General features: G+C 38.7%; 2 protein-coding genes across 2 annotated transcripts; both read left to right on the top strand.

The window, feature by feature from the left end:
- Nucleotides 1-1,706: 1,706 nt before the first annotated feature.
- On the top strand, nucleotides 1,707-9,217 carry LOC105015405 (tudor domain-containing protein 6). The gene is made up of 4 exons (XM_034297436.1): nucleotides 1,707-1,873; nucleotides 2,365-6,678; nucleotides 7,024-7,971; nucleotides 8,308-9,217. Exons 2-4 carry the CDS (start codon nucleotides 2,400-2,402, stop codon nucleotides 8,367-8,369), a joined length of 5,289 nt encoding a protein of 1,762 aa, XP_034153327.1. The 5' UTR covers nucleotides 1,707-1,873; nucleotides 2,365-2,399; the 3' UTR covers nucleotides 8,370-9,217.
- LOC114828638 (ankyrin repeat domain-containing protein 66) lies at nucleotides 2,371-15,749 on the top strand. Its single transcript, XM_029125747.2, has 4 exons — nucleotides 2,371-2,459; nucleotides 11,182-11,322; nucleotides 11,834-12,062; nucleotides 14,835-15,749. Exons 2-4 carry the CDS (start codon nucleotides 11,184-11,186, stop codon nucleotides 15,046-15,048), a joined length of 582 nt encoding a protein of 193 aa, XP_028981580.2. The 5' UTR covers nucleotides 2,371-2,459; nucleotides 11,182-11,183; the 3' UTR covers nucleotides 15,049-15,749.
- The last annotated feature ends 153 nt before the right edge of the window (nucleotides 15,750-15,902 follow it).

The raw sequence follows: 15,902 nt of genomic DNA, 5'->3' as shown, positions 1-15,902 counted from the left end.
ATGCTCCAGTTTCGGAGGTGTACGTATGTACGTACTACATTAATAACAGTACCTCCTATGTAGCCATGTTTATTGTGGTTGTACAAAATTGCCAGTTGTCCGTTAATTGTACCAACAGAAATCGTGGGGCAGTATACCCAAGATCCTCTGAGGTTGTGCGAGATAGAAACATCGAAGTAGTACAAAATAAATTATTTTAATTTTCTTAATACATAACAGTATGTCGCCATGTTGATTTTGGTTGTACAAAAATCGGCAGTTGTCAACGAATTTGCAGGCATGTAGAAAATGGTTTGTGGCGGACTGCCTCCTTGTGGACATAGCTTTTAAATATCCGTTTAGACATGAAGTACGCAGTGGAGTGTGTTAGCAAAGCCGCTTGCGTAGCGTTCGCGTAGGTACACCTCCAAAACAGGAGTATATCGAGACCTTAAGGAGTAAAAGTAGGTCTGTAGGGAGACTGGTAAATGCTGTTGTGATGACAGATGAGGCCATTAAAACAAAGGCTAGTCTTTTGAGGAAGTGATTTAATCTGTAGCGTTTAAAATATTTTGCATTGCTATGGTATTTTGCCTAAAAAATAATGAAGATTTGTATTACTGGAGTGACTTCACAGGAAGGCGCCATACAGTACAAAACTCGACAACCGACAGTTGACACATCCATGAACGCGCAGGTGCAGTGAAACATTCCAATCATAATATTTACAACAAACACATTATGTTTAGGTTTCTATTCAGCTGTACAGGTGATGATAATTCATGGGGGTTGATATAATAAAAACGCTACAGACGGGTTGCTAGTATAGGCTATTATTGCAAGATGAGATAAAGCATTAAAGTTTTTAACAAGTACCAATGCGTTTAACAGGTGCAGACTTGCAGCGCTATCTTATCTCATTCCTACATTTTAACTTAATATCAGCAATGGAATGTAATTTTGAAATGATGAATTATACATCGTGTTCTTCAAGAACATAAAAAATAGACAGCATACGCACCTAACCCTGACTTCCTGGTGTGGTGCACTGAACGACGTGTTGTGAAACGTGGGAGTGTCTTAACTTATTTGACTGATGACAAAAGATTGGCTTCTGTAGTTGTCATGAACCCGGATGAGCTGAACTCTCCAATATCAGGCATTATAGTCTCACCGTCAATAAGTTGAAACAGTATTTAAACACTCTACTGACAAAAACGAAACTTCTGCAGTCTCACCTGAAATATATATTTTTTGCTCAATGGAAGCTTTGGCTTGTTTACAATTTAGCATTTAACCATCAGCGCGTAATCGGTTTTGAGAGTGAGATAGATTCGGCCTGTTATCGCATATTTATAACAACGCTAAAACTGCAAACTCTGTAGTTATACTTTAAAATATACGTTTTTTGGAGTAGTGTTGGCAACAGGTGTCGCGCTCACTCCACTAAAAACCCGAACACATTTTTTTTGCTACACCATATCTTAAAAACAATTTATCTTGCACACTGTCAATAAAACCCCACATAAAAATATACCATAATGCAGTGGCTCCCAACCTTTTTCAGTTACTGTACCCCCAAAAATATTTTCACTGCTTGGTACTCGAGTACCCCTGAATTACACCCTCATGTTAATTTCTCTAGTAAGCCTATGGTGTCATAAGTGTTTTCAAGTACCCCCTATGGAGAGGCCAAGTACCCCCAGGGGTCCTAGTACCCCCGGTTGGGAACCACTGACATAGTGGAACGCTCCCATTGAAATTACGCGAGATTGTACTGCTTTTCAGTGATTAACCTCAATAAAAGCTAATTAGGGGAGGTGGTGAATTACGAGATCGCGTTCGTGTGGATGGAAGTGAGGATTTCCGATACATCACAATGAAGTTAAGCTTGGTAAGGATTTATTTTGGGTTGACTGCAAATAATAATTGCTTAACTAGCCTGCAGACGTGTACTTCGCGAGTACTTACCGTTTGACCAGCGTGTCAATAATCAACTTGTTATAGTTTACTGAAGAGCGATAATTGCCGACAAAGAAGGCAGTATCTAGATCAACAGAAAGTGTCATAAGTTTTATTTAATGTAATGCACAAATTCATCACATTTTCATGATTTTAAACTGAATTGATTGAATTAAGTACATTTCCAATGGAAAATATATTTTGATTCAATGTGGATGATTTGTATTGTAAATGTATGGAGCAAATTGCTTTCGATGCATGGGAATGTAATAATAGAATTGACTGTGTTAAGGGCCCTGATTACTGCAAATAAAGTTTAATTCTCAAGTTTGTTATACAAACGTGACCGTGAGTTGATCTTACAGTGTCTGCTAAATGACAATTAAGAGGTCCACTTACATAATTCTTGTTTTCTATTTCCAGTTTAATTGAGATCTGAGGTCCTGATTTTCTACAACATGTGTTCTATTCCTGGACTACCAATACCAGGATCCCAAGTATCAGTTCTCATCACAAGGGTAAACCTAAATCCTATCTGTGCTCTAGTGGAATTGTGGGGAAACTTTTTTCAAGAAAGGAGAAATGCTTATCAGCAAATGAGAAAGGAAATTCAGATTTCCATAAAGATGTTTTTTAAATCCGAGGGAAACCCTGGAGACCTGTGTCTAGCTCATCTTAATGAAACCTGGCACAGGGCTAGAATAATATCAAAACATGAGCAGCGTTACAATGTGTTTCTCATTGATGAAGGGATATATCAAGTTGCTTCAAGCAATGCCTTAGCATGGGGTCAGAAGGAATGTTTTACTTTACCCGCAGAAGTGGAGTTCTGTGTTCTTGCCAATGTGTTCCCCTTATCTCATGAAACCAAATGGACTCCAAGCGCCTCAGATTTTTTAGAGTCTCTTTGTGGTAAAACATTCAGTGGAATGGTGCAGGATATATTGCCGGACAGAACAGTCCTCCTTTATATTCCGACTGTTAACCGACATATGTATGAAGTCGGCTTTGCCAGAAATCTCCACAGTGAGAAATTCAAACAACTTGTTATATCATCGCTCAACTTGCCAAAGAGCAAAGCCTTGTTGACAAAAGCAGTGCTGCCTACCGTGTCACAAGAACAGACTGAAATGGGCAGAGAACAGAATGAAACAAGCAGAGAACTTGAGCAATTTCAGCAATATTTCTATCCAGAACTGCTAGCTAACTCAGTAGAGATTGTGGAAGTCACAGAGGTCATTAACCCACAGCGCATCTTCTGCAGACTCTCAATTTTCTCCAAGAGCAGAAGAAACTCTCTGAACAGATTCATGAATATCATGAAGGAGATTGTCTTTTTGCAGGAAAGTCCCCAGGTCTCAGGAACTCCATGCACAGCAAGAGGAAGCAATGGCCAGTGGTATCGATCTCTACTGCAGCAGGACATTGGATCAGACAGTACTGTTGTGGAAGTACTACATGTGGATAGTGGGAAGACTGATTTTGTCCATGTGAGTAACATCAGACTACTGGCTGCCAAGTTCTTGAGATTTCCAGTCGTGACTTATGTCTGCTCACTCCAAGGGATCAAGAACACAGACATTGGCTGGACAGTGGATGAAATTGAATATCTAAAATCTTTGCTCTTGCACCAGACTGTCATTGCCAAATTTCAATACATGGACTTGGGTATAAACTATGTGACACTCTATAGAGAGGACAATGTAAACATCAACAACCTTTTCAAGGGGATGAAAAGAGAGAATCTGGTGTCGGACGGTCCTCCAACTCAAGTCAAAGTGGAACAAATTTCCTCAGAAATACAAGACTGTGAGTCTCCCAGTCCAGACTCTCCCTCAGCAACAGAGGCTGTCCTGAATGCAAATTTGTTACAGGTAGGCAGTATCTTGGACATCAAAGTATCTTTCATTGAAAGTCCGACAAAATTCTGGTGCCAGATAGCACAAGAGAGTACAAGTCTTAAAATCCTTATGCAAGACATCCAGCATCATTATGCCTCCACTCCTCCACAGAAAATGGATGAAGACATTTGTGTTGCTCTTAATCCTGATGATGGAAAGTGGTACAGAGCCCAGATCATTCGAAATTGTCAGCTTTCCCATGTAGATGTGCGGTACATAGATTATGGAAGAACCAAAAGGGTCTCTTTGAAGGACTTGCGCCCCTTGGAACCAGTGTTTCGTAGACTCAATCCCCAGGCTTTTCAATGTTACCTACAGAATTTGACCACTCCAACCAGTCCTTTTCCAATAGAATGGAGTGATACTTCTTCATTTGAGTTCCAGAACTTGGTTGACTCCAATGTCAGCTTGAAATGCACCATAAAGGCAGTTATGAATGATCCTCAAGGCTTCATGGTTACTATGTTAGTAAATGAAACACCATTTAAAAGTGCTTTCAAATTATTGGTTCAAAAAGGAGTTAAAGCCCCAGCTCCTATGAAACCTCCACTTTCTCATGCACTACCCAAAACCTATAACTTCTCATTATACAACATTGAAGTTGGAACAAAAGAGAAGGTGTGGATCACTAGTGTAAAAAGCATTGATCAGTTCTACGGCCAACTTGAAAGAAATTCTGCTGTAATTGACAAACTAACAAAAGATCTTCAGCATCTTTGCCACCAGCCAAAGCAGAGTGCAAAATGTCCTCAATCATTAGAAGCTGTTTGCATTGCAAAATATACTGATATGCAGTGGTACAGAGGACAGATTAAAGCAACACATCCAATCATCCAGGTTAATTTTGTTGATTATGGTAACACTGCAGCAGTGAGCCAATCAGATATCCTTCCCTGGCCTGTAGAAGGTGACTTGCTCATGTCAGTTCCAGTGCAAGCTGTTCTGTTTGGACTCAATGGTGTTCCAGGACATGTATCGCAAAAGGTCCACAGCTGGTTTGAACAGCGTGCCACCAACCAAAGCGTTACCTTCAAAGTGGTAGGAAAAGATTCTGGTGGAAAACTGTTAGTTGAACTGTATGATGGAACAATCCATATAAATGAGAAAGTCAGAGAGAAACTGAAAGAGGAGACACTAGGAAAATGTGTTTTAGTCCAACAGCCTTCTAGCAGCTGTAAACGATCAAGTTTTGGATACCCAGATGGTTTTCAGAAGGAATTGATTTTCCCCAATTTTGTGCAAACGGCAACATCTTACAGTTGGAATGCAAGTGGAACTGCAATAAACCACAGTAATGCAATGTGTTTTGCATTGCTGCAAAAGAGAGTCGGAGAATTTACTCTTCAACAGTCACCAGAGGACAAAACCTCAGAAAAGAAGCCAATGGCTGAACATGATGGAAATAAATATAGTGTCTATAAACTTGCTGACCTTCCACTGAGACCCTTGAAACCAGGATTGGTAACTGAGGTGTATGTTTCACACTGCAACAGCCCTTCCAGTTTCTTCATTCAAATGACAAAGGATAGAGATAATATCTCTCTTGTGAGCAAACTTGTTTCACAGTCTAGTGATGCCCCTCTGGTTGACCTGAAGAAACTCCAGTCTGATGACTTGGTGAATGCAGAGCATCCCAAAAACACCTCATGGTATCGTGCCGTAGTAAGGAGCAAACCTGGAAATGGAACAGTTCATGTTGAATTTATAGACTTTGGAAATGAAGCAACAATTCCATCTCTGAAAGTAAAACAAATTGATAAACAGTGCCTAGAATATCCCAGGTTCAGTATTCATTGTATACTAGGAGGGATAACTAAGGCTAACAATAAAGAGACATGGTGTGACGAGGTCAAATTAATGTTCAAAAAGGCTACAACAGGCAACAGTGAGAAGAAACTGGCATGCACGTTCATAAAGGAGATCGGGTCTGTTTGGGAAGTCAGTCTAGAAGATGAAGGTATTGTTTTTGAACATTCAGTAAAAGCTTATCAAACAGTCCGAGCAGATGCATCACATTTATTTTCAGGTGTAAGCACAATTCCCCTACTGTACAAGAAGCCATGTATTTCCCAGAACCAGACTTTAGATGTCTATGCATCCTCTATAACTGGACCCAACTACTTCTGGTGTCAACATGCAAACTCTGAGGAACTAGACAGAATCTCATCAATTGCTCAAGAGTTTGGTAAGTTAGAACTGCAAGACTCTATCCTCATGGATACCTTAAGCTCCAGAAGTCCTTGCCTTGCTCTGTTTGAGGAAGACAACCGATGGTATCGTGCTCAGGTCATTCACAAAACTGATAATCTTTTCACTGTTCTCTTTGTGGACTATGGAAATGAGTCCAAAGTTGATCTCAAAGCCATGAAGTCAATCCCACCTTTGCTCCTAGACAGCGCCCCTCAGGCCTTTTTGTGTTCTCTGGATGGATTTGAGCAGTCCAAAGGTATCTGGGATGACAATGCTGTGGATGGGTTCTATCAGCTTATAGTTGACAAATCATTGAAAGTTAAAGTTCAGAATATGGATGATAACATGGAAAATCCCACCCCACAGTACCAGGTCAAAGTAGAGTGTGCAGATCATGTTATAAACGACTTGATGAGAAGTAACTGGTGTTGCTATGATTTGCAGGTCATTAGCAAACCATTTGAGTGCACTGTTTCAAATGAAACTTTAAATTTGTCTGAGTATAAATGTCCTACACAAGAAACAAATCCCAAGTGGAATTCCACTGAGCTTTCAGTGATGGATGGATCACCAACCATTAAGCAACATTCAGAAGACAATATGGCAGTCAGAAGAATCTGTTATGATGGTCTTGCAGGAGTCTCAAGTTTGTCCAGTTTACCTTCCAATAGTGTCCACAAATGTCAAACTCTTCCAACAAGGTCCATCAAACCAGGTTGGGTAGCAGAAGTCTGCATTTCACACTGTAATAGTCCATCAAGTTTCTTTGTTCAATTAGTAGAGGATCAAAATGAACTGTTCTCTCTTGTGGAAAGACTTAACTCTGACCAGTCAAATGGTGCATACAGGAATGTTGTTAATCCGCAGCCAGGGGATCTGATATATTCCGAGTTTCCAGGTGACAGTTTCTGGTATCGTGCAATCATTCTAGAAACTATTGGAGAAGACAAAGTTCATGTACAAATACATAGACTATTGGCATGAAGCAAAGTGTTTCATCCCAAAAGTTTGCAGGCTAGACACTCACTTCCTGGTGCACCCGTGTTTAGCATTCATTGTTCTTTAAATGGACTTCTAGATAATCAAGACAAAAACTTTGAACAAAACTTGCTCCAGTTCAAGAAATATGTAAACAGTGAGAAAAAAATTACCTGCAAGTTCATCCAAGAGACTGGAACCACTTGGGAGGTTTGTTTTATAGACCAGAACGACATACTAACAGATTCACAAAATCTATGTTGTTCAGCTTCAGAATCTAATCCTCTTGACAAGAAAATCCCAAGTTCTGGATCTGTGCCATCTCAGTCCAAGGGGGCTCACAGAAAGCATGCTACTCAGCTGCAGTTCCGGGAACCAGATGTTTTCTTGGGACAGACTCTGGATGTGTATGCATCCTCCATTGCTGGCCCTGAATATTTCTGGTGCCAGTATGCAAACTCTGAGGAACTCTGTGAAATCTCTAAACTTTGTCAGGATATTGGAAATGCAAAACAAAAGGACACAGTCCCAAGGTTTATCCTGAACCCTGGAAGTCCTTGTCTGGCGCTCTTTTCTGAAGATGAGCAATGGTATCGAGCTCAGATTAGCAAATGTGATAAAATTATCACTGTTGTCTTTGTGGACTATGGAAATGAGTCTGAAATTGATTTGAAGTCTCTGAAGTCACTTCCAATTCAGCTGCTGGAGCTCCCACCTCAGGCCTTTTTATGTTCCTTGAATGGATTTGAGAGCTCAAAAGGCAGCTGGAATGACAATGCAATTGATAGATTCTATGAGCTCCTTGCTGATAAGCCATTAAAAGTGACTATTCAGAAAATTGATTGTAACAATGAGCTCCCCATTCCTCAATATGAAGTTAAAGCAGAGTGCGAAAAGCTAGTTGTGAATGACTTCATGAAGAAGTTGTGTGGAGGGAGCTTCCCTGCTGAGTCTCAATCAGGTTGGTACTCTTAAGACACCTGGTTTCTTAATTGTATAAACCTTTTTATAATTGTACTTTTCCACCATTTGTGTTTTGAGAAGGGTGTGTTTTTAATTTAATTCAGGTTCTGCAACATTTATTGGCAGAGTTGTAGATGGTCCTTTGTGGCACAAACATAATATTTTATACTACTATACATTTTAATTGTTAAATCCTATTATGCCTAAATGTTGTTTGCACATAGAAAATCCCCACCTAATATCAAGACACTGTAAAAACTGTCTTCATCAGTATATACTGTAGCGTATGCATCTACAGTATGTTTTCAGTTACTTCATATTTTCTCTTTTTCAGAAGAGATGTCTGACTGTTGTAGTGGCAACTGGAAGAAACCTATGGTTGAATCTGCTTATTGAGCTGTTTTGGTTTATGGGTGGGATGGATGTCTGACATGTCAAGTCTATAATGTTTGTTCTGTAGAAAGTCAGGCCATTCATTGATAGCATACTTTTTAAATATCATTGTCAGATTCGACAACCAACCATTTCCTATACAAGAATGTTGTTAATCCACTGCCAGGGGGACCATCCATATTCAGAGTTTCCAGGGGAGCAGTTCCTGGTATTGTGCAATCATACTAGAAACTACTGGAGACCCAAAGTTCATGTACAATACATAGACAATGGGCAATTAGCAAATGTTTCATCCCTCAAAGTTTGCAGGCTAGACACTCACTTCCTGGAGCACACGTTGTTTTAGCATTCATTGTACTTTAAGTGGACTTGTAGACAGTCAAGACAAAGACTTTTGAACAAAACTTGATCCAGTCCAAAAAAGTTGTAGACTGAGAAAAAAATTACCTGCAAGTTCATCCAAGAGATTTCCTAGTTCTCTGCTGCTCAGAGGTGTGTACTCATTTTCAAACGCCTTGCATGCTCTGTCTTCAGCTGCTCTCTTCGAAGGAAAAAACGTATATGCAAACAGTAGGCCCTCTGTGGAATCGGTTTGACACCTGCGTGCGTACATGCTTGAGTATAATTCATGTTACAGTATGTGATAGAAGGATTTAATTATTGTTTTAATTGTGGTTACTGCAATACATACTTGTCCAATGCCAGTGACCTAAGTTGCCTTTGCAAAATCTCTGAAGTGCTACTGAACATGAACAGATTTTGAAATTGAATTTCAAAGGACATTTTGATGTGTAATCTGTCTTTGTTTGGATTTATGGAATTGAAAGCAATAAATTTGGACTTGAAATGCATTATCCAAGATTATTTGAATATTCACTTTGTTGCCTGAAAGAATTAGCATAGTTGTGTATATTCTCTCTGTCTTCCTGAAGGTCACTACACTATCACCACAAATGTCTGAATTCCCACAAATCAACAAATGTCCGTTTCTGCAGTAACAGTCTAGCTTCCACTAACATTTTGCTTTATACTAACCATTTGAGCAATACATAAGGTACCATTGTACCATTGATGACATGTCACGAAAGGTCCTAAGCTTAAGGTATGTTTTTAACTGTTACATGAGGATGACAACACTTGACTTGTAAAATTGACAAGCTGAGGCTGAAGTGGCAATTACATGCTTTGCACTGTAACAAAAGCGTTAGTGCCAAGCATGGGGGTTTCCTCGTTCTGTTATTTTGTTAATCAAATCCTGTCCTCGATTACCCGGAACCCAGTAATGGTTCAAATAGATATCTTTCAGGGGGTATTCCAAAAATGTGATATGGGAAAAAATATACACACACAGTTTTGCTAGGCATGCTCTCAAAACATGGATGGATTTCTACAAAACAATAGTTAATTGAAAGGGTGTGGTCATTTTATTTGGCAGTTACGTTTTTAGGGGGGGATAGCTCTTCACTATCCTGCTAACAAATCTCAACCACTTTTCAGGTTTTCAGGTCACAAGTGAGGACAAAGCAGAGGAAATGTAGGAATACATTTATTCATCCCAGGATTTTTTTGCCACTGGTTGTGTAATTGTTGCCAAAAATTTTGTGTGTACCTCATGTCATCAAAACCATTTGTTTTCAGACTTGGAATTTAATTATTCTATTTTACATCCAAACTAAATATTGCAATATTGAAAAGGTAGGGGAGGCACCATCTCATTTTAAACCAGTATGTGTACGTTCACACTCCTTGCTGCCAAAGCAGATTACCTTCCAACTTTTCAAAAGGAAGGTGAGGAAATGTTTTTGCGATAACCTCTTTGTCGTTTCCTTTAACTATGCCATAAGCAAGCGCTCTGATGGTGAGAGCTAACAGGCGTTAAATTTCAACTTAAGATAGTTTATATAAATCTTTAACAGCTGTCAGGTCCTGGCTATGAGGATGCCCCTAGCCATCTCTGCACTGGTCTGGGGACCATAGTCAGGAACTGGCAGGAGATACGCCTCCAGAAATATCTACGCAGTACATCGCTGCCTCTAACTGGGGACCTTATGTTAGTTGAGTTTGTCCACACCACTGTGTGGATCAGTGTTTATGCCTTGTGTGCTGTTTTAGTTGCGGTTGTAGATCTGTTTTGTTGTTTTGCAAGCCACTTTTAAAAATAATGTCTTGCCACCACTCTGCACCTGTGTCCTGCCACCTCGACCGTAACAACAGCTGAATTTGTGATACGTGTGAAGTTATATTAGGGCACAGACCGACCTCGAAGCAGTGTTATGCACATTCCAACCTTCACGCCAATAGTTGCAAGTTGAAATCTATGGAAAGGATATTTTATCATTTTCTAACCTTAAACCCAGTTCTGTGATACCTAAACTAACTTTTATTGTTAACCCTAACCTTTGCCCCAGTACTGTGATACCTAACCTTTTATTTAATGTGTAAATTATTATACATTAAATGTAATTCGTAACAGATCATGTCTTTGTAATTTTGTAGTATATAGCTTTGGTAGCGCATTGTAATAAACCCTAACCTTACATCACATATCGTATGAATTCAGCTGTCAAAGATTTCCATTGATTGTTACTTATTCCCCTGAGACTTTTGTGGTCTACAAAAATGTTATGAAACACTGTTTAGATCTGACTAATTCCTAGTTCTGTGGTGGGAAGTTGGTTCCTTTTCACATCTGCAAATCAACTGGGAGGAAGTAGACTGGTTGAAATTCAACCTAACCCACCACAGCAGCCAAGCTGTTAGAGTACCCAGTGTTGTTTAACGTTGCTTGGCAACCTCCCCTTTCAAATCCTGACAGAAATGACAGAGTTGCACCAAGCAGCAGCTGCTGGAGACTTTGATCTGGTAAAGGAGATCCTGAAGAAGAATAAATGCAACCCTAATCATAAAGACATAGATTGGAACTACAAGACACCGCTTCACTGGGCAGCAACTAAAGGTAACTCTTCTGAAAGTTTGTATCCACTGAACAATAGGGTTGTGTTTAGCAGGGCGTTAGGGAACAATCATATATTAACAAATTTACTTCTGATTTTTAAAATAAGAAATTATGTTGATTCTATTCATAATAGTCTAGCTTTTGCCAACTGAACACTACCAGTTCTATGTAGTAGGGATCTCCCCTCACCTAGTTGTACCAGTCTCAGTTGGGCACCAATTGAAAGGAAATATCAAAAACCAGAATACACTAGGCCCTTCCTGGACACCTATGATTTACAGTATTCCCAAGTGTTAAGACCGTTATCTTCACATGTCACTACGCATCCCAAATAACAAGCTGTTCTCTATTTATTCCACTACTTTTGAACAGGACTACCTTATTTAGAGCGTTTTGCACCTCTTTTGCCCAATTGGCTCTGATCAAATGTATCAGTCAATACCGGGAATACAGTGTCTTTTGGGCAATTTTTCCAAATACATTATTGTTACATTTAGTCCCTGTTTCCCAGGACAGACAGAGACTGTTAGGATTCTGGTGGAGCACGGCGCCAGAGCCTGTCTGAGAACTGATAGTGGATGGACAGCTGCCCACTTTGCAGCTGAGGCGGGGAGACTTGGAGTGCTGCGGCTGCTCCACTCACTCCACTGCCCTGTAGATAAAGAGGACCGCTGTGGGGACAGACCAGTCAGGATAGCACAAGTCTACGGACACATTGACTGTGTTCGCTTCCTTGAAAAGTATGTTTGTGCATAGTATTATAATTGTCCAATTTCAGTGGTTTTGCTTGGCTCCAAAACACACACGTCTGTTCTGAATGTGATTATGAAGAGGGAGAAGGGAGGTGGTTTGATAGTGTAAATATAGATACCCAACCTGTGTTCAAATATTTTAGTGCGCCCTATCAATTTGTAATACTTAGACGTTCATTTCCAGTTCTACCCATTAGTAGAAGTTCCAAAGTCTAAGAATCAAGGTTCCTTTGTCCTGGGGGCATCTCCAGCTGTCAGAAGAATCCACCAGACTAATATATAATGATGAGGCGAGGGAGTCCAGTAAAATCTGTGTAGGAGTTTGGACTTAATTACTGCTCTCTTGAAATGGTCTTGTTGGACCTCAACTTGTTGCTCTAACCACAACACCTAATTCTAACACTAACCCAAATTGTGACCTTTAACCTAATGCTAAGCCATCGCTTAAAATGTCTTAATTCTTATACGTACTCATACCTGTATAGAAACAAATACACAATGTTTCCAAGAGAAACTATCTTAACACCACTACATACTATACTTCATGCAAAAGGATTCAGAATTATTTATATGGTACATTAATAATTTTAAGTCACAGAAAATGTACTGCACTACATGTGAAAACACCACTCCTGCATGAAGCATGTAGCTTCTGCAGTACAGCAAAAATGTAAGCTTGATAGCTTATTTCCTGTCTAAGTGAATAATGTATGTGGTTGCACTCTATTCACTCACCATTAAAGCCTACAATATTTATTATACTCCATTGTACGCTGAAATGTTACACTTTTACTTTGGTTTAGTAAAGTGTTGAAGGTTTTAGTGGTAAGTGGGTGTTGTGCCTTTTCTTGACTATGATTTAATACTGTGGTAGCACCTCAGCTCTTGTTGACGTAGTACTCAACTCCTACTGTATTCATTAAACAATTTGATTGCATTGTTTAATGCTTGTTTAAACATCGTACAATCCCAGTATATGCACAAGGGCTACCTGCCATCATTTCCACAACATCATACAACCCCAGTATATGCACAAGGGCTATCTGCCATACTTTCCACAATTTGAAAAACCCATGTATAACACAGTTGTCAAAGTTAAAATTAGTTTGTGGAAAGACTATGAAAACTCTTTCTGTTTTTCAAAATTGTATCTAGTCTGAACTAAGGATAATTAAAGATACCAGCAGACCAAATGACATGACAACCTGATTTGAAAATGTGGTTATTTGTTATTATCCTATTCTGCTCATGAGGTATTGAAATTAGAATAGGTATGTAGATACAGAGTTGTAGGTTCTGATCCCTTCGTTTTCTCACAAATAATTTTGATGTTATGGAATTACATTATAATTAAATAAATGCATATTGGAATTTAATAAATGCTCAAATTCCATAAGACTAGAAAGAATACATAATAGAAAGTTGGGAAATGTATTGAAAACTGAAATATCTCATGTACATAATTATTGATGCAGATGCAGTCTTTAAAAAACTTTAAGCCCACTGTTGTGTTTCTGTAACATTTACCGTTGTGCTCAAAAGTTTGCATACCCTTAGAGAATTGGTAATAAATGTACCATTCGTAAAGAAAACATGAGTGTACAGGCAAAACACGTCTTTTATTTCTTATCGGATTCACATTCATGTGAAAACATGGAAACAAAGAAAAGATTTACTGACCCCTGTTCAAAAGTATGCATACCCTTAGTTCTTAATACTGTGTATTAGCCCCTTCAGCATCAATGACAGTGTGCAGTCTTTTGTAATAGCTCTCTATGAGGCCACAAATTCTTGCAGGTGGTATAGCAGACCATGCGTCTTGGCAAAATAACTTCAGGTCATGCCAAGTCTTTGGTCGCCTTGCATGAACCGCACGTTTGAGATCTCCCCAGAGTGGCTCGACGGTATTAAGGTCAGGAGACGGTGATGACAACTTTAGAACCTTCACCTTTTCATATTTTCAAAATCAATGCCAAAATCTCACAATTTCTGCCAGGGTATGCAAACCTATGAGCACAACTGTAATTTCTGGCTACTAATGTTTGTTGCTTGATTTCTTTTTTTCTACATAATCACTACATTTTAAAGAAAACAACGTATGTCATGTATTTGCGGCTTACAAATTGTTTGTGTAGTAGGGGAACAGTATAGTGTCAGACAAGGGGCAGGTTTCTAATGTTTCAGAGGCTACTGACACTCAATATTACTGACAGATACATATTTTAAGGAGGTGCAGTGTGTACAGTTCTGCATTATGTAGAATGTGTACAGTTCTGCATTATGTAGAATGTGTACAGTGCCAATGCAGGAAATGTTTTAATACTATACTGGGACCCAGCGTTTCTTCAGTGTTTTGATCAGAAATCAAAGCCTTGGTTAATTCCATGTTTTTATGGGGGAAAAACTATTTAATTTAATGGCTTTATTTCTCAGTTTTCAGTGGATGCTACATTTGTTGTTCCTATGAACATATCAGTGTTATTGTAATTTTACATGGTAATGCCACAATGTTGAAATCACAGAATATAACACATCTTACTTAATGCTGATTTTGCAGATTTTCTCCCCAACATTATTGTATGATGGGAATGAAAATGTGTGATTCCAAAATGTCTCCCAATTCTTTATGTACTGAACTGCTTTTGAACAGGGTCTACAAAGCTCTTAAATATAGTGCAGGGATACAGGGACATTTAGGACTCAATCTTTGTTGGATGTGTAGCATTTCCTTCATCTGAATCTGTTTGCTTCATATCTCAGGGCAGAGCTAGAGTGCAGGGCGTACCGCCAGATGGCAGTGTTGAAAGGTTTTCCCCTGGACGACACAGACGAGGAATGGGAGGAGCAGAAAAGAGAGGAAGAACTAAAGAGGACTGCAAACCAACACAGGGGGTTAAAAAAGCTCATTAACAAAAAACATATTGGGGAAAATGCCACAGAAACAGTTAATATAATGTACTCAAAACAAATGTAGAACAAGTACTAGTTCCATTTGGGCAGAATAACTCTCATTTGGGCCCTTGTGTGCAATTGACAAATATAAATGTAATCCTTTATTTTAATTACATGTGTTAAATTATGTAGATGATTTAATTTGATATTATAAAAAAAACAAATTATGTTCACACGGAATACATTTTTAACATTAATTACTATAATAACATTCACCATTCTACATAAGTACAGTATAGCTCTTCTACTTATAAAATGTTGCTATAGAAGTAAATTTTTTATTACTAGACATTATTCATTAACAACAGAACAAAAGGACCAAAAAATATGTTACAGAAGTAAATGAGGTGTACTTGCCAACTTGTTTACAATAAAAAGTGTATGACTTTAAAATTGGGATAGCCAAACCATGTGAAACAATTTTGTTATAGGGTTAATTAATGCCAATTACACATTATACGGTAACTGGTATAATCATAGTCAATAAACATTGGATAGCTAAGGCACGTGAAACAAATTTGGTTTAGTTTAGGGTTAACTAAATCTAATTATACAACTCATGTTAATTTAATGTAGTCATTATCATTAAAAGTTCACACATTTTTTATTGGGATCACCTAAATGTGAATGAAAGTTTGTTTTGTCTCTGGAATCTACTTTTATAGGGTTAATATGATGTCTAATAGTATAGTTGATCACTTGAACGCTGTAAGACATACGTCTCGAATCATTGGTAATCATTTTAATGTTGTTATTACTAACTGTAAATTATTTCAAAACCATCTTCTCAAGAAACCAAATTGCAGCAGTCTGGACACTTCAAAGTCAGTTTTGTGTTGATAGCTTTTATCGATTAGGCTCTAGAGCCAGATAACA

Source organism: Esox lucius, chromosome 15, assembly GCF_011004845.1.
Source record: "Esox lucius isolate fEsoLuc1 chromosome 15, fEsoLuc1.pri, whole genome shotgun sequence".
Classification (NCBI taxonomy): Eukaryota; Metazoa; Chordata; class Actinopteri; order Esociformes; family Esocidae; genus Esox; species Esox lucius.
The sequence above is the reverse complement of the archived record's forward strand: the minus strand, read 5'-3'. Positions and strand labels throughout refer to the sequence as shown.